The sequence below is a fragment of the Paroedura picta genome, chromosome 11, assembly GCF_049243985.1.
Source record: "Paroedura picta isolate Pp20150507F chromosome 11, Ppicta_v3.0, whole genome shotgun sequence".
NCBI lineage: Eukaryota > Metazoa > Chordata > Lepidosauria > Squamata > Gekkonidae > Paroedura > Paroedura picta.
Window position 1 is genome coordinate 1,609,490 of NC_135379.1, and position 20,462 is coordinate 1,629,951.

General features: G+C 52.6%; 1 protein-coding gene across 5 annotated transcripts in view; it reads left to right on the top strand.

The window, feature by feature from the left end:
• Positions 1 to 18,758, top strand: part of SETD2 (SET domain containing 2, histone lysine methyltransferase) — a 48,797-nt gene extending 30,039 nt beyond the window's left edge. For 3 of the 5 annotated variants that reach the window (XM_077304429.1, XM_077304426.1, XM_077304428.1), the window contains 9 exons: positions 8,204 to 8,252; positions 9,132 to 9,300; positions 10,048 to 10,726; positions 11,758 to 11,892; positions 12,491 to 12,630; positions 14,936 to 15,047; positions 17,071 to 17,151; positions 17,509 to 17,610; positions 17,937 to 18,758. In XM_077304429.1, coding sequence (XP_077160544.1) covers positions 8,204 to 8,252; positions 9,132 to 9,300; positions 10,048 to 10,726; positions 11,758 to 11,892; positions 12,491 to 12,630; positions 14,936 to 15,047; positions 17,071 to 17,151; positions 17,509 to 17,610; positions 17,937 to 18,098 — 1,629 coding nt within the window. In that variant the 3' untranslated portion in view covers positions 18,099 to 18,758. Of the gene's footprint in view, positions 1 to 8,203; positions 8,253 to 9,131; positions 9,301 to 10,047; positions 10,727 to 11,757; positions 11,893 to 12,490; positions 12,631 to 14,935; positions 15,048 to 17,070; positions 17,152 to 17,508; positions 17,611 to 17,936 lie in introns of those variants that run through there. The other 2 variants (XM_077304427.1, XR_013225613.1) reach the window with 2 other exon arrangements.
• Positions 18,759 to 20,462: the final 1,704 nt, after the last annotated feature.

Sequence of the window (20,462 nt, forward strand, 5' to 3'; positions counted from 1 at the left end):
GTAAGTTTCCCTGGGAACACTGATCCGACTTCATCTGCCGGAAGGCACAACGGCTGAGGATTCCTTTATGACACGTCCTGGTGAGCATCCGTGGCTGTGAAGTGCACGGGCTTCTGACCTCTTCTTTCTGGATACTGTTGATGGAAGCTTCGTGAAATGGAGGCTCCCAATCCAGCATACGATTATCAGCATCCAGTCTCATTCGTAAATACTCAGCAGGCTGGTAATGGGATGGCTCATTGGCTCAGGGTGTGCTTGGGGAGGGGGGGTATTTCAGGGCCAAAATTAGCCCTCGTAGGCTGCATCTTTACGTCTCCATTTCCTCCAGCTTGGCCTTTCTCTGGTTGCCTTCCAGCAGACTCTGCAACCAGCCTTTGCCCTCCCACTGTAAACTGCGGCCTCTTATAGGGGATGCTACACAGCTGTTAGGAGAAAGGTTTGACCATCCTGTGTGCGATGGGAAGAGCTACTGGATGGGTTAGTCTGGACCTCCCCCCCATTGACCACGTTGGTGCCTATTTGCATTAACAGTTGCTTGAATATGAGTAGGGCACAAATGTACCAGCTCTGGGCCAGAAGCTATCTTAGAAGCAAAAGGCCTAGTTCTGAAGGTCGGGTTTCCCCGTCTTTCTCTTGAAATGCTCAAGTTTTATATCATGGGATCTAGTCCCCATTGCCGTGGGTCCTTTCTAAGCATGAGTTCCAGAGCCCTGATCTTTGTGGAACAGTTGTTTGTTTAAGAGCCTTGAGGTGGTGGTCTTTGTCAGCCCCTGTCGAACTTGAGCAACGGCTGATACTCTCAAAATCCCTTCCTTTGGGCCGGAGGGCTACAAGGCTGGGATTGGATCTTTGTTGCTAGATCTCAAGCCTTTATGTTGTTCTTGCAGAAAGAGAAAAATCTGATGTTCAGGCCCACTGACCCCACATAAAATGGAAGCTAAGAAAAGGAGCAAAAGGGTAGATTGGAATGATTTGGGGCAGTGGAGGGAAATATACAGGCCTGGGGTGGCCAAACCGGCGCTCTCCAGATGTCCATGGACTACAACTCCCACGAGCCCCTGCCAAGCAGGGGCTCGTGGGGATTGTAGTCCATGGACATCTGGAGAGCCACGGTTTGACCACCCCTCGTATAGGGTATCCATTTGGACTGGTCTTCTGAAGAGCAAGTCAGATTGCTGTAGCCATAGGATGCCATGCATGGAGGAAACACCTTGTTTCTCAGCTGGCATTTGTACACATGAGCCTGTCTATACGGCCCACCCGTAGCGGACCGCTCCTTCTCTTTGCAGCCAGTGGCAGGGGACGCCCTGTGAAAGCTGTAGAAGGGTAAGGCTCCCGGAGAGGTTTGCGAGCGAGGCGTCACTTGGCGCGAATGTGCCTCAGTCCCCAGTGCTCATTAGGTAGGAATCCTGCGTGGACAGAGCCTGATCCACCCTGTGAGGCGTGGAAGGAGATTGTAGGAAATGCAGACAAAACATGAAAAGGAACAGAAACGACACAGAAGATCTGACACCTGGTTCTGCCTCACCCTTCCTTGTGAATAGAGGCTGGGTGGCTCTGATTTCACACAGAGTAATTTTTCATTTTCGTGCAAGGAAGGCATTGGACTGAAGGGCAGCCCTTCTTTTCCCTTTTGTTGACTTCCCCATTCTTGTTCACACACCGTTGTGTTCCCCTTCCCTCCTCCGCACACACCCTTTAATAAAGTTCTAAATCCCCCTCAACGCTGTCTGTCCCCCGCTGCAGGAAAATATTTTTATTTGGCTTTACAGCAATAACAGGCAGAAGAAAGGGAGGGGTTATTAGCTAGGCTTCTCTTGTATTTATTTGTTCAGAGCCATACAGTAACGGAGCAGTCTCAGGTGTGACCCAGAGACAGATGGGTGGGTTAGACCCTCACTGTAATAAAGCTCTAGCAGGCGGTCCAGGTTAAATAATACGGTTAATGTAAGAAGCCAGGGAAGTTTGGCACTTTCTTGTTTTTGTCTCTGTATTAAATGTATTGCAACTATTTGTGGAAATAAAGCTGCTTTACTTAGTCCGCATCTTAACTGGCTAGAAGTTGTCCTGTATGATAAGGTGAGGGTTGTCCGGTTTTGCAGCAGAACCACAGAAAAACTCGATGCGCAGCGTCCTGGCTTTGTGGCCGTGACCCAGTTTTCATTTCCATGCAAAGCCTTTTCTGGCGCTGTGCTTCTGGTGCTCCTGTCTGTCATGCTTGGCCTGTGCTGTGAGGGGTCATCTCATTACAGCCTTATTACTGTTTTGTTTGGAAAAGGCAACAGGCATAGTTTGCAGCTCAAAATTGGATGGGGGGAATCATGAGCAGGCAGTGTGATGCAGCGGTAAAAAAGGCAAATGCCATAATCTACAGGGGCATTGCATCAAAATCACAAGATGTCATAGTCCCATTGTATATGGCACTGGTCAGACCACACCTGGAGTCCTGTGTGCAGTTCTGGAGGCCTCGCTTCAAGAAGGACGTGGATAAAATTGAAAGGGTACAGAGGAGAGCGACAAAGATGATCGGGGGCCAAGGGACCAAGCCCTGTGAAGATAATTTGAGGGACTTGGGAATGTTCAGCCTGGAGAAAAGGAGGTTGAGGGGACATTTAAGTATTTGAAAGGTTGGCATTTGGAGGAGGGCAGGATGCTGTTCCCGTTGTCTGCAGAGGAGAGGACACGCAGTAATGGGTTTAAACTTCAAGTACAACGATATAGGCTAGATATCAGGAAAAAGATTTTCACAGTCAGAGTAGTTCAGCAGTGGAATAGGCTGCCTAAGGAGGTGGTGAGCTCCCCCTCACTGGCAGTCTTCAAGCAAAGGTTGGATACACACTTTTCTTGGATGCTCTAGGGCAGGGGTCATCACCCCTGGTCCGCGGCCCAGTGCCAGGCCGCAAAGGCCACGGTACCGGGCCGCCGGCAGCTGCGCCTGCGTCCCCCCGCCCACAGCAAGAAGGAAGGGAAGAGGCAGGCGCAGCCGCCGGCACGTCAGTGACGCAAATGCGCATGCGCACAGTTGCCGCACCTGCATGTTAGTGACCCCTGGTGGCAAAAATGTGCATGCGCAGCAATTGCTTGTGCGCATTTTCACTGCACCTGGGCTGTCGGCTCTCCCCTCACCCCGGAGGCAGTCCCTGACCTGGGAAAGGTTGGGGACCGCTATTTTAGGGTGCTTAGAGCTGATCCTGCGTTGAGCAGGGGGTTGGACTAGATGGCCTGTATGGCCCCTTCCAACTCTATGATTCTATGCATGTGTGCACCAAAGCTGTAGAATACGCATGCCTTTTTCATGGGCAATGTTGATTGTGTGTCCTGAGATGGTCACGCACATGATCTTCCGGTTTGCAAGATAGCCATGCCAGAAAGGAAATCCCCAAAAATAGCGATCCCCAACCTGTGGGCTGCGGACCACATGTGGTCCTTCAACTAATTGGAGGTGGGCCCCGAAGGACGCCTTCTCTCCACCCCCCCCCCCGGCCCTTTACTTCATCCCCCCCCCCAGCCCTTTACAACACACTTCATTGTTGTTGTGTGTCTGTATCTTATTTTGAAGGGATGTTTAAACATTACCATAGCGACCAGAGAGCGTCAGGGCAGTGGTTGAGAGTAGAGGAGTAAACTACCCCCCCCCCCCACCGGGCCTCAGTAAAAGGCGTTGAGTGGTCCCTGGTGTTGAGTGGTCCCCGGTGATAAAAAGGTTGGGGGCCACTGCCCCAAAAGAGCATCTGCCTGTCACATATTAGATCACAAAATTCAGGTGGTTTCTTCTATTCAGCAGTTGAAAAGATTAAAACCTTCCAAACAGCACTTGGCCTATTCTAAGCTATACACTTGGGGCACTCCGTAACTCATATGCTGTGTTCGGATCAGTTTTAAGTGGAATTAAGCCTAGGTGTGCACAAACCCAGTTGATGGGCTGATCCTTGAGCCTTGCTTTTCTCTCTCTCTGTGGACGGGGGATCCCAGTTAGATGTCATGAGTGCAAATGGCGACTCCAATTCCACCCCTGCCACCCGCAATTGACATTCTGAGCTGGGGTTTTAATTAGGAGAGAGATTTCCTGCCCATAAATCAGGATTCTGTCTCGTACATCCCTGGTAACCAGAGTTAACCTAAGCAGAGAGGCGATAGGTGCGTGTGAACCTGGCCTCAGGGCCCTCTGCGTATCCCAGTTTAATTAGAAGTGAACTCAGGATGTAGGCGTTGTGTGTCTGCATACGAGCCCTGACTTTCTTCAGGTCCCTGCTCTTGTGGATAAGCTGCAGTCTGTCTGTGTGGAAAGTAAAAATATAAATTTTGTGGAGATTTCGAAGCCATAGACGACTTTTACTCGGGGGGGGGGGAATAGAATGTTGAGGAGAATTGAAATAGATGCGATACTTAACCTTCAAATCTAAACTTACTCGCTTCATTGATGGCATAAAATACATCACTTACGTATTGGTTACAATGTAAAATTGTACTAAATTGTACTAAAGGTATATTTGTAGAATTTAATTATATAAATGCTGCAGCATTTTTACAAGCAAAATTGCAAATACTCCCAATACTTTCAAATGGGTAGCCGTGTTGGTCTGGAGTAGCACAACAAAACCGTAGTCCAGTAGCACCTTGAAGACCAACAAAGATTTATTCAAGGCGGGAGCTTTCGTTGCCCTTAAAGGTGCTACTGGACTCTGTTTTTGTTGTGCTACTCCCAATACTTGTGTGCTATGCATTGCAGCATTTTTGCTACTTTAAAATCATCTGACATATTGAAAAAAGTAAACATTGAAAAAATTGTAGTAAAGATAAGAAAATATTTGTACAGAAGCCGTTTAAAAAAAAGAAAAGAATAAGAAGCCGTTTCATTCAGTCACAGTAGGCTGGCCTTGCAGCCTATTTGACTATCACCTTATAAACTTTACAAAATGGAAAACACTGAATTGCTCAGTTATTTATTATCAGATACATTAAAGGTAAAGGTATCCCCTGTGCAAGCACCGGGTCATGTCTGGCCCTTGGGGTGACGCCCTCCAGCGTTTTCATGGCAGACTCAATACGGGGTGGTTTGCCAGTGCCTTCCCCAGTCATTACCGTTTACCCCCCAGCAGCAAGCTGGGTACTCATTTGACCGACCTCGGAAGGATGGAAGGCTGAGTCAACCTTGAGCCGGCTGCTGGGATTGAACTCCCAGCCTCATGGACAGAGCTTTCAGACTGCACGTCTGCTGCCTTACCACTCTGTGCCACAAGAGGCTCATATCAGATACATTACACCATATTAAATGTTGCCAAAATTATATTCCTTTAAACATAAACGCATTCTTGAGTATTTGTAGTATATGTGTCTGAGGATATGCATGTGATGCATCTTATTCTAAGCCTTGCCCATGCCAATGTGGCTTTAAAACACACACACTGGGGCCAGGGACAGAAGAAAAGAGCCAGAGTCCAGGAGCAGCTTAAAAGACTAATAAAATTTGTGGCAGGGGGTGATGGGATGTACCTATACTTCTTCAGTTATGGACTAGGGGAGTGTTTCTGCATATGTAGGACAGCCCCATGCTTGCATAAGATGCAATAACGAGTTTAAAAAGTTGAAGAGAAAAATTTTAAAAACGGTCGACATCCAGCAAGGTAGACCAAGATCTCGTGGTGCAACGTTATGAAATCTTGGCTGCCACTTTGAGTGGCTGCTTAGTGGCACAGTTGGAGCCTGCAGGAATGGCCAGAAGATGCCGTGACCAGGCTCCTCCGGAAAAGGAGCCACTGACGGAGTAGAGATGAGGAAGAGTCAAGAAACACTGGGGGGGGGGGTGGGAGGGTGGCAGAAGTGCTGCCTGGTGAGGCAGGCGAGTGTGCCGGTGGGCGTGGCGGTGACTGAAGAAACAAGGAGGGAGGGAGGGGAGGTGGCCAAGATTCTGTGGCTGGCTGAGCCCAGCAGGAGGCAGGGAAAGTAAAAGGAAGAGTTGGGGTGGAAGAAAATGGCTGGGGGTGGGGTGGGAAAGCATTTTTCTTGGATGCTTTAGGATGCTTAGGGCTGGTCCTGCGTTGAGCAGGGGGTTGGACTAGATGTCCTGTATGGTCCCTTCTAACTCTATGATTCTATAAAGCAGGAAGAGGCTAGGGAGGACAAATACAGTAGGAGAAGGGTTGAACTCTTCAGACATAATACTCTGTACAGCTGAGTGAGTGAAATTCTGATTTCAGTCAAGTTATCCTGGACTGCCAGCCACAGGGCACGGGGGCCGAGGCCTCCCCCTGATGAGGCCCTCAGAAGAGCCCTGCTGGGTCAGACCAGGGAGGGTCCATGTACTGCAGCATCCTGCCTCGCACAGGGGCCAGCCCGTATGGCAGAGAGGCCGAGGCCTTCCTCTGATGTTGCCTCCTGGCTTTCGGATTGAGAAGTTGAGGGCCAGGATCTGTCCTGGGTCAGATTACTCCATCATAACCAGCCAGACACCCCTTGAGAGCCTATAAGCATTATTTGCAGGGCAAACGTCCCCGCTGTGGTTGCCCCTCACACTTCTGCAGACTGGAGTGGGTCAGAGGGGCCATATTCCCATGTCGGCCCATCCACACTGGCACCTGGTTCATTTTGGGGCACAGTTTGCAAGACTCCTGTTGACCTTCAGAGCCCTTTATATCTTGGAGCCAGCATCCTTGAAGGATTTGAGGCTTCTGAACACGGAGATTGTGTTTCGTTCATAATTATGGCCAGTAGCTGTCAGCAGACCAATTTGACTTGTTCTGACATCTCAGGAGCAAGGCCCCTCCACCGAGCAGTCCAGCACTTCCCAAGACCAAATATTCCATTAACTCTGTCCCATCATAGAGCATTTGATTAACAATCCAGTTTAAAAGAAGCAGCACCCTGCCAGAGGGAGCCCATGGGGATTAACTGATTCCCAGGCATGGTCTTGGCCTCAGGGGTTTTGTCACATGCCAGGAGCAGTAGCCCTGGCACTCTGGGTTTTCTGGGCTGTGCATTTCCTTCCCGCCTCCACTAGGCCGATAGAAATGCTGGACCAGAGAATAGCCCGGCAAGCTCTGGGTCCCCTTGGCGATCGTAGAATTCGGACTCTGCAGTGCTGCCTGTGTGTTTCCTCCCCTCTTCTTTCCTTTCTTCAAAGTTGTTGGGCTCTTTTGTTTTCTTAGTCTTTTAACATCATAACAGCCTGTGGGTTTTCTCAGCCAGCGGTTCAAGCCAAGTTTATCTTCTGCCTTTCCCTTCATGGCTCATGATGTACGTAATCGTATTTATTTTAGGATGCTTTAGGATGCTTAGGGCTGATCCTGCATTGAGCAGGGGGTTGGACTAGATGGCCTGTATGGCCCCTTCCAACTCTATGATTTTATGGAGAAGGAAAATGTAACCAGCATTATGTAAAATCCAAGCTCTGTTCATCACCTTCTTTATTTATTCTCAGAACTTGCATCCTGCCTTTCTGCCCTTGCAAGGACCCCTGGGGGGGTGACAATTTATGACGGGTGTTTTTAGAATGTGGGTGGAGCTTTTATCCAGCAAGGCTTTTGATGGGCCATTAGACATCTGATTGGCTGTGGGAATACTTAAAAATGTTGATTTGGCAGCAGCTGCTACCACGGCACAAAGATCTTCACTGCAGGTCTGAAGGTCACCTTTGGCAGCAGTTCTGTTGCTCTCAGGGCAGCTGTTGGTGGCTACATCTCCCACAATGAGTCAGAATTCCAAATGTGCCCGCAGACCCAAAAAGTGACTGCTCGTTTAAATTTACATGGCAAAATCACAGGATGCCTGGGCAAAATCCTCCCCAGTGATTCCGATTGGTAAATAAGGGCCTGGCTGAACAATGTTTTCCTGCTGACTCACTTCAGACATTGTCCACTAAGGTGTGTGTCTGTCAAGCCAGAAGGCCTGACATATTCGTGCCAGGACCCGTGCCAGTAAGTCATTTGGATAAGTGAAGTCTCAGATAGTGGCCCTGCTTCTAGGGGATGAAGAGGAAGGCAAAGCAAAGCTCCAGTCCCATTCAGAACAGTTGGCTGGAACCCCCACCACCACCACCACCACCAATTTAATTTAGCTTTCTTATGCCAGCCTTGGCCCAACATGCCAGGTGAAGGTGCTCCATACTAGTTGTGCAGCTGCCGAAATTGTATCTTCAGATGCCTGAATATGTGTTGATCTCAATTGGAACTCAAACCTTAATGTGCTCTTGTGGTCTGTTCTGCAGGAGGTGTACAGAATCCCAAAGAAGAGCCAAGTGGAGAAAGAGACCAGCGGTACGTACTCAGCGATGTCTGCGCCTTAGAATGAAATCTGCCGGCCAGTGAAGACTTTTCTGTTTTGTCCAGCATCCCCCCACTATTGGTTCCTTATCCCCCTCCCTTCTGCTAGGGTCCCAGTCCAAACCAGCTCTCCGTGCACATGGTTGAATGTTCTAGAGCACTGGGGGTGCATGACTAGAGAGTATCTTCTTTGGTCTGATGGACCCGCGGGTGTGAGCGAACACACACTGGATTTTGCTGTTAAATGACTCTTGTTTGTCCCTTTGTTCCCCTGTCTCCAGTGGAAATAATCACCTTTAAAATACAGGGCTGCTCTGAAGTTCAGGGAGGTTTATAATTAGTAATAATAGCCTGCCTGTGATAGAACAAAAGAACCCAAAGGGTTTATGAGGCTTCCAAAGTTGCTTTGCATGTTTTGTACCCTTCACCCTGCACTTAATCCAAGACTGCAAAAATTGAAAACACATTTTCAATTTGTTGCTTCTTGACATTAATTTTTTTGCTCTTCCTGGTTCTTGCTTTCAGTTCTGCCAAACGTCGAGGCTTTGTAGTGGAAACTCGGGCGTGGGTGGGGGGGCAAGTTTCAGTGATATTAATTAGCAGGATTACCTCAAGTAGGTAAGTGTTACTGCATTGTGGGAGCTTTAAAAAGTAAGGCTTGCAAATTACAGTATACATTTAAAGAATTGATTTCTCCAAAAGAGCAAAATACACACTTTGGTGCGGCTTAGACGTGTTCGACTGCAGCTGGATCGTGGCCAGTGTCGAACTCCTCTTCTGTCTTTTGGCGACAAGGTTTGTCTGTCCCCATCTGGGCTGCTCCAGACCCACCGGCCAGGGCTGTAGCTGACATCTCCTGCCCGTTTCTTACAGCAGAACGAGGGCGAGAGACGACAGGCCGGGACCCGGCTGCAACCCCGAAAAATCTGAGCAGAGAGCGAGATCCTGAAAGACGGAGCCAGAGCAGAGAGAAGAAAAAGCGGAGAGATTCCCTGTCGCCCCCCTCGGCCTACGAGCGAGGCACCAAGCGGCCGGATGACCGGCAAGTCTGGATTGTGTTGTACTTTGTCTTAATGCTCGGACCTTCTGATTCTGAGCGGTCAAGACATTGCAGGGAGGGGCAAATCCCAGCAAAGGGCAGGGGGAAAGGTGATGCGCAAATCACAGCTGCCTGGCCCTTCGCTTTCACCAGCTATCGCCTGGTTGCTTTCCTGCTTGCCTCCACAAATCTTAAGGGCCAGAAGCTTGGTTTTTAAGCGGGGGCTTGTGCGAAGGCCGCCTCTCCCTACCAGATCGGTTGCACACGCTGCGGATTTCTTTCTCTAAAGGAGTACTGAATAGCATTCCCTTGCATTAGGCAACGTCTCCCTCCCCCCCCTCTCAGAAAGCTGCTTTGGAAGGGTTTGGATCAAGGGGTGTGTGTGTGTGTGTTTCTAGAGTATATAATAACCTTGCAAACAATCCCTGTTGGTTTCTGAAATGCAAATCAACGTGGTCTCAAGCAAACGGGACTGGTTAAGAAGCCGCTGCCTATAAAAGCCATCAGATTTTCCAAATAATACTTCCCTCGGCCTCACACTTACTCTGCCGTTAAGCAGACTGGAAAAGCCACAGCGTAGAATTTGGGATTTATGGTGAGGGGGGCAGTAACAGGTTGCCCTCCATTCCTGAAAGCAAAACCCCGGCAAGCCGCCCTGAGACCACAAGGAGAGGGGCGGTCTGTAAATTGAAGCACAAATAAATAGATAGAATAAATAGATAAAATAAGCCTGCTTTTCTCCTTCCCCAGATACGACACGCCGGCCGCGACCTCCAAGAAGAAAGTGCGGATCAAGGACCGCAACAAGCTGTCCACCGAAGAGCGCAGGAAGCTCTTTGAGCAGGAGGTGGCCCAGCGGGAGGCGCAGAAGCAGCAGCAGCAGCTGCAGAGCTTGGGGATGGGCTCCCCGCTGCCCTACGACTCCCTGGCCTACAGCGCCTCCCACCACGCCTTCATGGGCTACCCCCCCGGCTACCCCATGCAAGCCTACGTGGACCCCACCAACCCGAATGCTGGCAAGGTGCTGCTCCCGACCCCCAGCATGGACCCCATGTGCTCCCCCGCGGCCTACGAGCAGCCCCAGGCCCTGGTGGGGCATGCCATGGAGCCCCCCCTGGCCGCTCCTCAGCCGGTGCCCGTCGTTCAGCACGTGGCCACGCCCCTGGAGGTGTCGACCCCGCAGTACGTCACGCAGACCGACCCCGTGGTCCACCAGGAGCAGAGCGTCACGGTCCTGCCGGTGCCGGCCCCCGCTCCGGTCCAAGGGCAGAGCTACGGCGTTTGGGATTCTGGCCAGCAGACCGTCGCGGTGCAGCCGCCGTACTCCCCGGCACAGTCCCAGCCGGCCATTTACTACCAAGGACAAGCCTGTCAGACTGTCTACGGGGTCACCTCGCCGTATTCTCAGACCACGCCGCCAATTGTACAGGTAACCTCTTGGCCTTGGTGAAGCTCAGGCCAGAGGCCTCGCAAGGGCCTTGCTGATCAGCTTCCCCAGAAGACCTCTTTGCCGCTGAGCGGAAGGATTTCCATTCTGAACAGCTCAATGTGGGGCCTTCCATGGAGACCGATCAAGATGGGCAGCCGTGTTAGTCCGTCGTTAGCAGCAGAAAAGAGGCAGAGTCCAGGAGCCCCTTCAGGACTTGACAAGCTCTGTGGCAGGGGAGGAGCTTTTGTGAGCCATTGTGCTGAAGACGTGCCCAGTGTCTCCTGCCAGCTCCTCCCCTGCCACAGGTGCTCCAGGACTCTCTTCTGCCGCTACAGGCAGACTGGCGAGGCCCCCTGTCTGGCTCCGTCCTCGCCCCTCGGTCCTCACTGTCCTCTGCAGGACGCAGTTCAGGGAAGCCTTGGACAAGCTCTAGCACTGGGCGTCCAGTTCACGTGGGACAGTGGTGAGGTCCAGAAGGCCCAGCCAGTGTTCCAGGGAGGAAGTTATGGTCACATCTATTGTGCGCGGCTTATAAAAGTTAAAAATGTAGACAGCCCATAGGCTCATCATCACTGAAATAACGTAATATGCACCATAAAATGGGTCTAATCCTGAACACACGTGTAATGCAGTAGAGAATGCAGGTAATTAGGCGGGGTTCTTATGACTGTAGCCCACCGCGAGAGGGTTTCCGATAGCGGTGGGAAACAAATGCAAATAAATGAAACTAGGGATGACAGGATTCGAACCTGGGAGTTTGCTCACGCACTGCTGGGCCGCTCCACTGCCTCCCAGGGCCTCTTCTAGGAGTGGATCAAGCGCTTAGGAGTGGGTGGGAGGAACTGCTGGGCCCGGAGGACTCACTGAGCAGGCTGAATGGCTGTGGCCCTTGTCCCCCGGCCAGAACGAGAATCCCCGCGTGGGGAGCACACCTGAGCAAGGAGTCTCTCTTCCTTCCTTCCTTCCCTCCTTCCGGCCGGCCTGCTGATGCTTCTGCCGTGCGCCTTCATCTCCCTCTGCTTCCCTTTCAGAGTTACGCCCAGCCAGGCCTCCAGTATATCCAGGGGCAGCAGATCTACGCTGCCCACCCCCAGGGGGTCATGGTGCAGCCCACCACGGCAGTGACGGCCATCGTAGCGGCAGGGCAGCCCCCGCCTATTCAGCAGGTAAGGCGGGCACTCCGGGCTCCCGCTGAGTGTGGCCGAGGCAAAGCTCTTCTTGGCCTCCCGCTGCGCCTCAGAGGAAGCGGCTGAACCGTCAGCGCCAGTTTTGGGGGATGCGGCCTCGAGAGCCCCCCGCTCGTTTCCCAGGAGGAAGCTCTCTCTCTCTCTCTCTTGCACACCCAGCACCCGTCCTGTCTTTTAGGTCAGGGGTGGCCAGACTGCCGCACGTGATGGCAGGGGCTCATGGGAGTTGTAGTCCACGGACATCTGGAGAGCCCCAGTTTGGCCACCCTGTTTTAAGCCGCTGCTGTCGCCCGGGTGCTCGTGGGGCCATGGTGCCCACCCGTACGTCTCCCGATGCCCAGCAGGCGTTCCAGAGCCACTCTTGGGCAGGGTTCCCTATTGGCTCTTCTCGTTTGCCGAGTGTGGGGGGAAGAATTGTGCTTGGCTCCTCCTCCTGCAGCAGCCCTTGTGGGGTGGTGCTCTGTGGCCCCCCCCCCCTCAGAATTACACCGGTGCCCGCAAGCTTAAAAGGGTGGGGGGTCCTCTGCTGTGGAATAAACATGTCGTGTTCTTCTTTTTACCATTTTGCTGCTTCCAGCCGGAGCTTGTGGTGACCAACAATCTCATGGACCTGCCTCCGCCCTCCCCTCCAAAACCCAAAACCATTGTCCTCCCCCCAAATTGGAAAACAGCCCGAGATCCTGAGGGGAAGATATATTACTACCACGTGGTGACAAGGTAAAGGGGTCCCTCTTACTCTTCCTTTGAATGTGAAAATTTATCTTCCGTGTAGCAGGATCTCGAAACAGACTTGCATTAACTGCATGGCAGTTGCCCTTGCTGGACGGAGAGGGGGTGGCTGAGCAGAACCCTGAGCTGATCTGAGCTTCATGGGCAGGAGAGGATGAGGAAGAAGCAGGGGCTGGGCAACGGGGGGGGGGGGAGGACTTGCCAAAGGGATGGGAAACGAGAAGGGGTTGGGAGTGGGACGGGGGGAGGAAAGCCCCGGTGGGACACCGGAGAGGAGGGAAGAGCAGGAGAGAGGCGAAGACAGGGCAGCAGGCAAGCTGGGCCGAAACAGCAGGCCATCAGGAGGGAGGGATGGGGACCCCGCGCCCTCCCAGTGACCCGCTCGCTACAGAGGAAGGTTCTTCGCAGCACCTGCCTGAGATTTAACGTGGGGCCCTCCCAGTGCAAAGCAGGCGGCCTCTCTGTGCCCGGGGAAGCCCTGCCCTCCCCCCTCCTGCCTGTGCTTTTGCCCCAAGCTGCGCCCTGCTTGACACTGCTGGGGAGACCAGAGGCGCCTTGCCGGCCAGCACCCCAAGGGGCCCGGCACCTTCTCGTTTCTCACCCTTCTGGCTCGGCTCACGAGTGCCGAGTCGACCGTGTCGGAAACTGGTACCGGGATGCCCCTCTTTGGCAAAGGGAAAGGCAACGGGTCGGGCGCGCTTTGATCCTGGCAGGGCTGCATGTGGACTTGGTTACCTTGGAGCCCGGCGGTTGAGGCCGCTCATTTGGAACGGAAGCCTTCCTCGCGGCAGCATTCCCAGGCCTCTCCGTAATGGGGCATTAACAGGCAGCCGCGGGCTTTGCGTCCGATCCCCTCGGAGTCGTTCCCTTTGTTCTCTGGGCCGCTTCCCTCCCCCCGGAGCTGGTCCTCATTAAGGGAACGTTCAATGGGCAGGTTACGAGAAGTGTGGGGCTCCCCCTGTCTTGGCCCTCTGGGTGGCGGCCGGATAACTTTAAGGTGCTTCTGTTTGAGGGACTTGAGGCTTATTCGAAACAGATGCGAGGGGACTTTGTTAACATGCAGGAAGCTGCCTTGGAGAAGGTCCGGCCACCCTTCCCCGGAGCTTGGTCCCCTCTGCTGGTCTTCCGCTGGTGGGCTGCAGCCTGTCAGGCGGGGAATAGCACTAGTGCCCACGCGCACACACACACACATACACATTTGTAGCTGGAGATACTCAGGAACTGAATTCAGGACTTTCTGAAGGAGTAGCCAGCGATGTACCACAAGAGCTATAAGCACCCCTGTTTTGTTTTTCATATCCCCAAAATCATATCGGTCTCTAAACTGTGGCTCAGATCCTCCTGTTTTTCACAGAACAAACAGCTTCAAGTCCAGCAGCATCTTAGACCAACAAGACTTTTAGGGTAGCACCTTTGAACGCCAGAGCTCCTTTCATCAACTCTTATGGGCCTCAGAAGAGCCCTGCTGGGTCAGGCCAGGAAGGGTCCCTCCAGTCCAGCCTCCCGTCTCACCCAGGGGCCATCCAGTCCCTCTGCAGGGCCAGCCACAGGGCAGAGAGGCCGAGGCCTTCCCCTGAGAAGACCCTCAGAAGAGCCCTGCTGGGTCAGGCCAGGGAGGGTCCCTCCAGTCCAGCCTCCCGTCTCACCCAGGGGCCAGCCAGTTCCTCTGCAGGGCCAGCCACAGGGCAGAGAGGCCGAGGCCTTCCCCTGAGAAGACCCTCAGAAGAGCCCTGCTGGGTCAGGCCAGGGAGGGTCCCTCCAGTCCAGCCTCCCGTCTCACCCAGGGGCCAGCCAGTTCCTCTGCAGGGCCAGCCACAGGGCAGAGAGGCCGAGGCCTTCCCCTGAGAAGACCCTCAGAAGAGCCCTGCTGGGTCAGGCCAGGGAGGGTCCTTCCAGTCCAGCCTCCCGTCTCACCCAGGGGCCAGCCAGTTCCTTGAATCTTCCACACAAGGCGGGGGCCACAGAGGAGAAAGCACATATATGGGCAAGCTTCTGATTTTGCCCGTTTGCCGCTTGGCATCTGCAGAACACCCTGCCAACATATGAGCGGTATTGTTGTGGGGGAGTGTAGGGGAGAGGCAGTCTGACCATCTAGAGGGGCCAAGGCTGTGACCAGCTCTGTGAGTGAGATATTGCTCTCTTTATCACGCACATGTACGCACTGACGCACAAACACACACATGGGACAGAAAGTCCTTTCCTGGTTTCTTGGAGTGCTTTTTTACTTTGGGACGCTGTCCTCTTTGAGTTCTGCATGGCTTTTCTCTTACGTGGCATGGATCTCTTCCTGCAGGCAGACCCAGTGGGACCCCCCAACTTGGGACAGCCCAGGGGATGATGCCAGCCTGGAACATGAAGCTGAAATGGATCTTGGGACCCCAACGTATGACGAAAATCCCATGAAGGTTAGTTTGTAGAATTGGTTTCTCAGTCTGCTCCTTTGCTGGCCAGGATGTGACAGAGATCCCAGGTCAGCCATGCAAATGTGGGAAGGGCGATTTTTATCTCCCAAAGACATAACAAATCAAGCCCTTAAAGAGGCAACATCCGCTGGCAGGGGCTCATGGGAATTGTAGTCCATGGACATCTGGAGGGCCACAGTTTGACTACCCCTGCCATTGTCCAGTTCTCAAAAGGCTAAGAAGCCATGCTGCACATATGGCTGACTGTTTTAGGATAAAAAGGTAAAGGTAAAGGTATCCCCTGTGCAAGCACCGAGTCATGTCTGACCCTTGGGGTGACGCCCTCTAGCGTTTTCATGGCAGACTCAGTATGGGGTGGTTTGCCAGTGCCTTCCCCAGTCATGACCGTTTACCCCCCAGCAAGCTGGGTACTCATTTTACCGACCTCGGAAGGATGGAAGGCTGAGTCAACCTTGAGCCGGCTGCTGGGATTGAACTCCCAGCCTTATGGGCAAAGCTTTCAGATGGCTGCCTTACCACTCTGCGCCACAAGAGGCTCTTTGTTTTAGGATATGCCCTTTAAAATAAGGGTCTTTACCCTTTCTCGGCTTCTTCTTCCTCTTCTTCTTTTTTAAAGCTTTGAGGCAATATCATTTTCTAGTCAGGAAGAGAAAGTAGATTTCCCGGTTTTTATTTGTGGGGGGGCAGCAGGGTTTCCTGTTCCTCATTAGGAGTCGTTCCATCTGTAGTGGCCGGCCCTGGGGATCGCGGGGGATCAAGGGAGAAGTTCTGCTCAGGATTTTTGCTCCCAGATTTTCTGTGGAAGTCGTCGCGAAATGGCTGCATTGCCATTTGCTGCCAAAGAAATCTTAGACTTCTTTGCTTTTGTATTTCTGTTCTGGGTTCCAAGCACAGATTTAATTCCTCTCTAAGTTGAGTGGCAGGAGCTGCTGTCCGCAGGGCCCGCCTCTTGACCTCCCCAGTGGAGCGGTTGGAGGGCTGGGCTCATCTCGGGCGGCTTCCGTTCCATGTCACCTGCCTCGGGAATGTCTCCGCCTAGATCTCCCAGCTGTTAGCAAGGGTCCCAGAGGATCGTGGGTTACTGGAGGCAGCCTTGGCCCTCCTTTTTGTAAATTCATGCCCTGACAGCTCCCTGCTTCTGCGTGGACCCAGAGCTTTCTAGACTTGCCCCAGTGATGGCACAGCGGTACGGAGAAGGTCCGTCAGTATGGCTAGGGCTGTGCGCTTCGGCGACCAAAACGGCCGTTCCAGCCCGAATTGTCGCTGCCAGATTGCCTGTATTGCCTGTGGCAGATTGCCTGTAGGAACCCCAAAAGACTTAGAAATGAAAGGGGCGCAGGGGTTCCCTAGTGGTCTGGCGTGGTGTGTGGCCAGGATGGACATGGGACCGACCCTGACCTCGCCCTTCCCTGAGCATTCTGTCTGCAGAGAACATGGAGCATTGCTGCCCCTCTGCCTGGGGCTTCGGTGGTTGCCAAGCGCTCAAGCCCCACTCTAACCTTGCTCTGATCCTTGATGATGATGAACCTCAAGCTGAGTCTTGTCCAGTGCACCACTGGGTGACACTGGTGGTTTGGGTACCACCCAGGCCAGAACTTTCTCCATTTGTTTAACACATTTATATCCTGCTTTTCCACACAATTAGGACTCAAAGCAGGTAAAGTCATTCTCCTCTCCTCCATTCTGTCCTCTCTAGAACCCTGTGAGGTAGGCTAGGCTGAGAGAGACGGACTGGCCCAAAGTCACCCAGCAAGCTTCCATGGCAGAGGGGGGTTCTGACCTTGGGTCTCCCAGATCCTAGTTCAGCGCTCTACGCCACGCTGGCTCTCTGTCCCCAGGACAAGTGTCTGTGGAGTTCTCTCTCTTCACCTACCCTGGAATAGAGGTCTGCTTTAGTTCCGGCCTCCGGGGAAGAAGCCAGGAAGGAGACCAGGCCACCTCGTTGTGCCGTGTAGCAAAAGGAGACACTTCTAAAAATAAGCACCCTGTCTTTTCCTTTCTCCAGTCTTCCAAAAAACCCAAGACGGCAGAAGCGGACACTTCTAGTGAGCTGGCCAAGAAAAGCAAGGAAGTATTCCGGAAGGAGGTGAGTCTCTCCGCATAGCGCTTTGCGCAAATCGTGTCCCGCTTTTGAAACCTCCTCGGATGCTAGGGGCCTGATCCGCCTCTCCTCCTCTGGCCAGCAGGAAGAGGCCCTTTGCTTCTGCCACTGCCTCACAGGATAGTCGGGACAGATGCAGAGGAACAGCAGAGGGGTGGCCCCTGGACTGGAGGGACCCTCCCTGTTTTAGTGTTATATATGGTGCTTCCCCGTTGTGCTGGACTGGGGGGCAGTTTATTTATCTATTTATTTATTTATTATATTTTGTGCCACCCTCCCCGGAGGCTCAGGGCAGGCCCGTTCAGAATCTCCGCCTCCCCCCCCCCTTTCCTTTCTTCCCAGATGTCTCAGTTCATCGTGCAGTGCCTGAACCCCTATCGCAAGCCAGACTGCAAAGTTGGCCGGATAACCACAACTGAGGATTTCAAACACCTGGCGCGCAAGGTACCTCCCTGGGGCTGGCCTGAGGTGGGCGGGCTGCGCGGGCCTCAACACCCCCCCCCCCCACTTGGCAGCCTTCAGGCAGCTGCTCATGCTCAGCTTCCAGGATTTCATCCTTGGTGGTCTCCGGTAAAAGTACCCTGGAAATCCTGCTGCTCTCTTGAGATTCTACTGGAGCTCAAGTGTGGCTCTTCTCCTGCCGACCGGTACAGCGGCCCCCGAGAGAGAGAGAGAGAGAGAGAGAGAGAGAGAGAGAGAGTGCTCTCCACCAAGGAAGTCCAGGGCCTCTTAATTCAGCCTCCCTGTGTTCTTCCCCCCCCCCTTCCCAGCTGACCCACGGAGTGATGAACAAAGAGCTGAAATACTGCAAGACCCCCGAGGACCTGGAATGCAACGAGAACGTGAAGCACAAGACAAAAGAGTACATCAAGAAGTACATGCAGAAATTTGGGGGCATTTATAAACCCAAAGAGGACACGGACCTGGAATAATTCCTGAGGGCAGCAGCGCCGTGTTCCTCTTTGGAGCTCGAAGCCGTCCAGCGTGAGGGTGCTTCCTTGCGTGGGATTCCTGGCCTTTTTGGGTGGGGGTGGGGGCCTCTTAGTCAGCCACCCCGTGAGTCTTGTGGCACATATGACCCTTTCCAGGTCACCTTTTGGGAGACCCAGTCAGAGCTGCAGAATGAATGAATGAATGAGCGTCATCCGCCTGCTCTCCAGTGGCGACTCCCCACGTCCCTCCGTGTGCCTCCCCCACTCAGTGCTCTGGGCTGGCGGTGGTGCTGTTTAACATGATGCCCCTCGAGCATCCCCTGCCTCATCCCCACTCAAGATCTGTATTATATTTTAACGTATATGTGAATATATGGAGGTTTCTCTCTCCCCCCTCCCCTTCCATCCATGTGTTGATATCATGGGAACACTTTGTAAGAATAGTTTTGAAGGTTTCTCCTTTTTGTTCTCTGCAAAGTTGGAATCTGTTATCATGTAAATATTGGCAGAACTGGCTGCCTCTCGGTTCCTGGCCAGCCATGTGCTTTGTTGATAAGATTGATTTTGCTGCTTAAATCATTTTACTTTATCCAATTTTTACTGAAGTTTTTATGTAAAAGAAAAAAAATAAAAAATTAAATAAAATGGCAAATGAAAGAAGGCCATTGTGCGGAATCTGAAAAGGAGAGAGCCATTGTGTTACTGGAGCACACCTCAAGGCCGAGAACCGGGAAAGTTGAGAACAGGGAGGGAAGGAAGAGGCATCTTGCTCATGTTCCCCACGGCTGTGTCAAAGATCTCCACACCAGGAAATATTTCTTCGAAGGGACATAAGTGCAAGGAGGGAGGGGGACAGGGACAATGGTCTCTGTCTTCCTTGTTTCCAGACTAGTCTCTGTGGCTCTCCACATGGCCATGCTGGCTGGGGCTCATGGGAATTGTACTCCATGGACACCTGGATCGCCACAGTTTGGCCACCCCTACTCTAGACAGTGCCTACTTAAGTTCTTCACCTGCTTTGCTCCCTCTAGTGACCAATTCAGTATTACATTGGTGTATTTTCAAATCTGCAGGGAGACATGCTGGACATGAAGCAGTATAATATCTAATCAGCCACTAGAGGGAGCAACGGACATGTGGGATAGTCACAGAGACACACACAGAGCCTTGAGGACACACAAGGGAGGAAAATGGGAATGCAGAAAAAACATTACAGAAAAGACTCCCCCCCCCCCCCATGGTTCAGCTCCCAGTTATTCTCTTCCCCCTCCTTAAAGCACCCAAGCAGCACCTTGTACAAGGGACATAGCAAGGCATGGCAAGAGCATAATGTCCAGAACTTGGAAGAGCAATTTTGAAATCGCAAACATCTTTATTCTATAGGCTTAAAACAGTTCAGCCTTTAGGCGCTGCGGTGGCCTCAGTTCTCCTGGCTGCCATGGGCAGTTTGTGTCACTGTGTAAGAAACATACTGATCCCAATTGAAAGGAAGGAAAGCTAGTTATGGAGCATTTTATTTTTGTTCAAAATAATTGCTACCTTCCTAGGGAGCCCTTTCAGAATCAAGGCGGCTCAAGGCGGCTTACAATATTCTGTTCATAAAATACATAAAAACAAAGACAAAACTTAAAAGACAAGACTTAACTGCATTAATCAAAAGCCTTCCTAAATAAAACCAGCTGCCTCCCTGGGGGGGGGGCGTAATTGCCCCTGGTGTGCTGACCAGGCAAGCTGCTTTAATTGATGGGCCATCAGGAGGGCCTCTCCCTGGGATCCTAATACCTGGGCAGGAACATGCCACTTACTGGATCTCATTCTCTCTCTGCCTAGCCAATTTCACAGAGATGTTGTGAGGATATAGTGGGAGGGGGAGGCCCTTGAATCTCACCCCCACCCCGTTCCTTTAGAAATGTTGGAATGCAAACAGCTGCGGAGGTTTAAGCTTCCTCTAACTTGAGGCTACAAACGCTGCACTGGGCCAGTCCATGCTGCAGGCCTGGGATTGGGAGAGGACACGGCCATGCTGACGGGTCGTGCAGGAAGAAGCGCAGGTTTCGCAGCCCACCTCTGGCGTCTCAAAGCTCCTTGCCTTTCCCTTGCTCGCCTACTGGGACGAAGGGGCACCCAGTCCCAAACCACGGCTGTGAGATATAAACCGCTCGCCTCTTTGTGCCAGGAACTGGAAGGCTGCAAGTGGCTGGCAGTGCTGGGCAGGGACCGTCCCGCAAAGGGCTCGTCTCTCGGGCTAACCTTGAGTCCCGCACAGGGCAGGCAGGCGGTTGCAGAGTCTTAGAAGAGCCCCTTAAGTGGGGAGGGTCCTTGGCCTGCAGGCTGCCTGAGTTGGGGAACGTTCTGGCTCTTCAA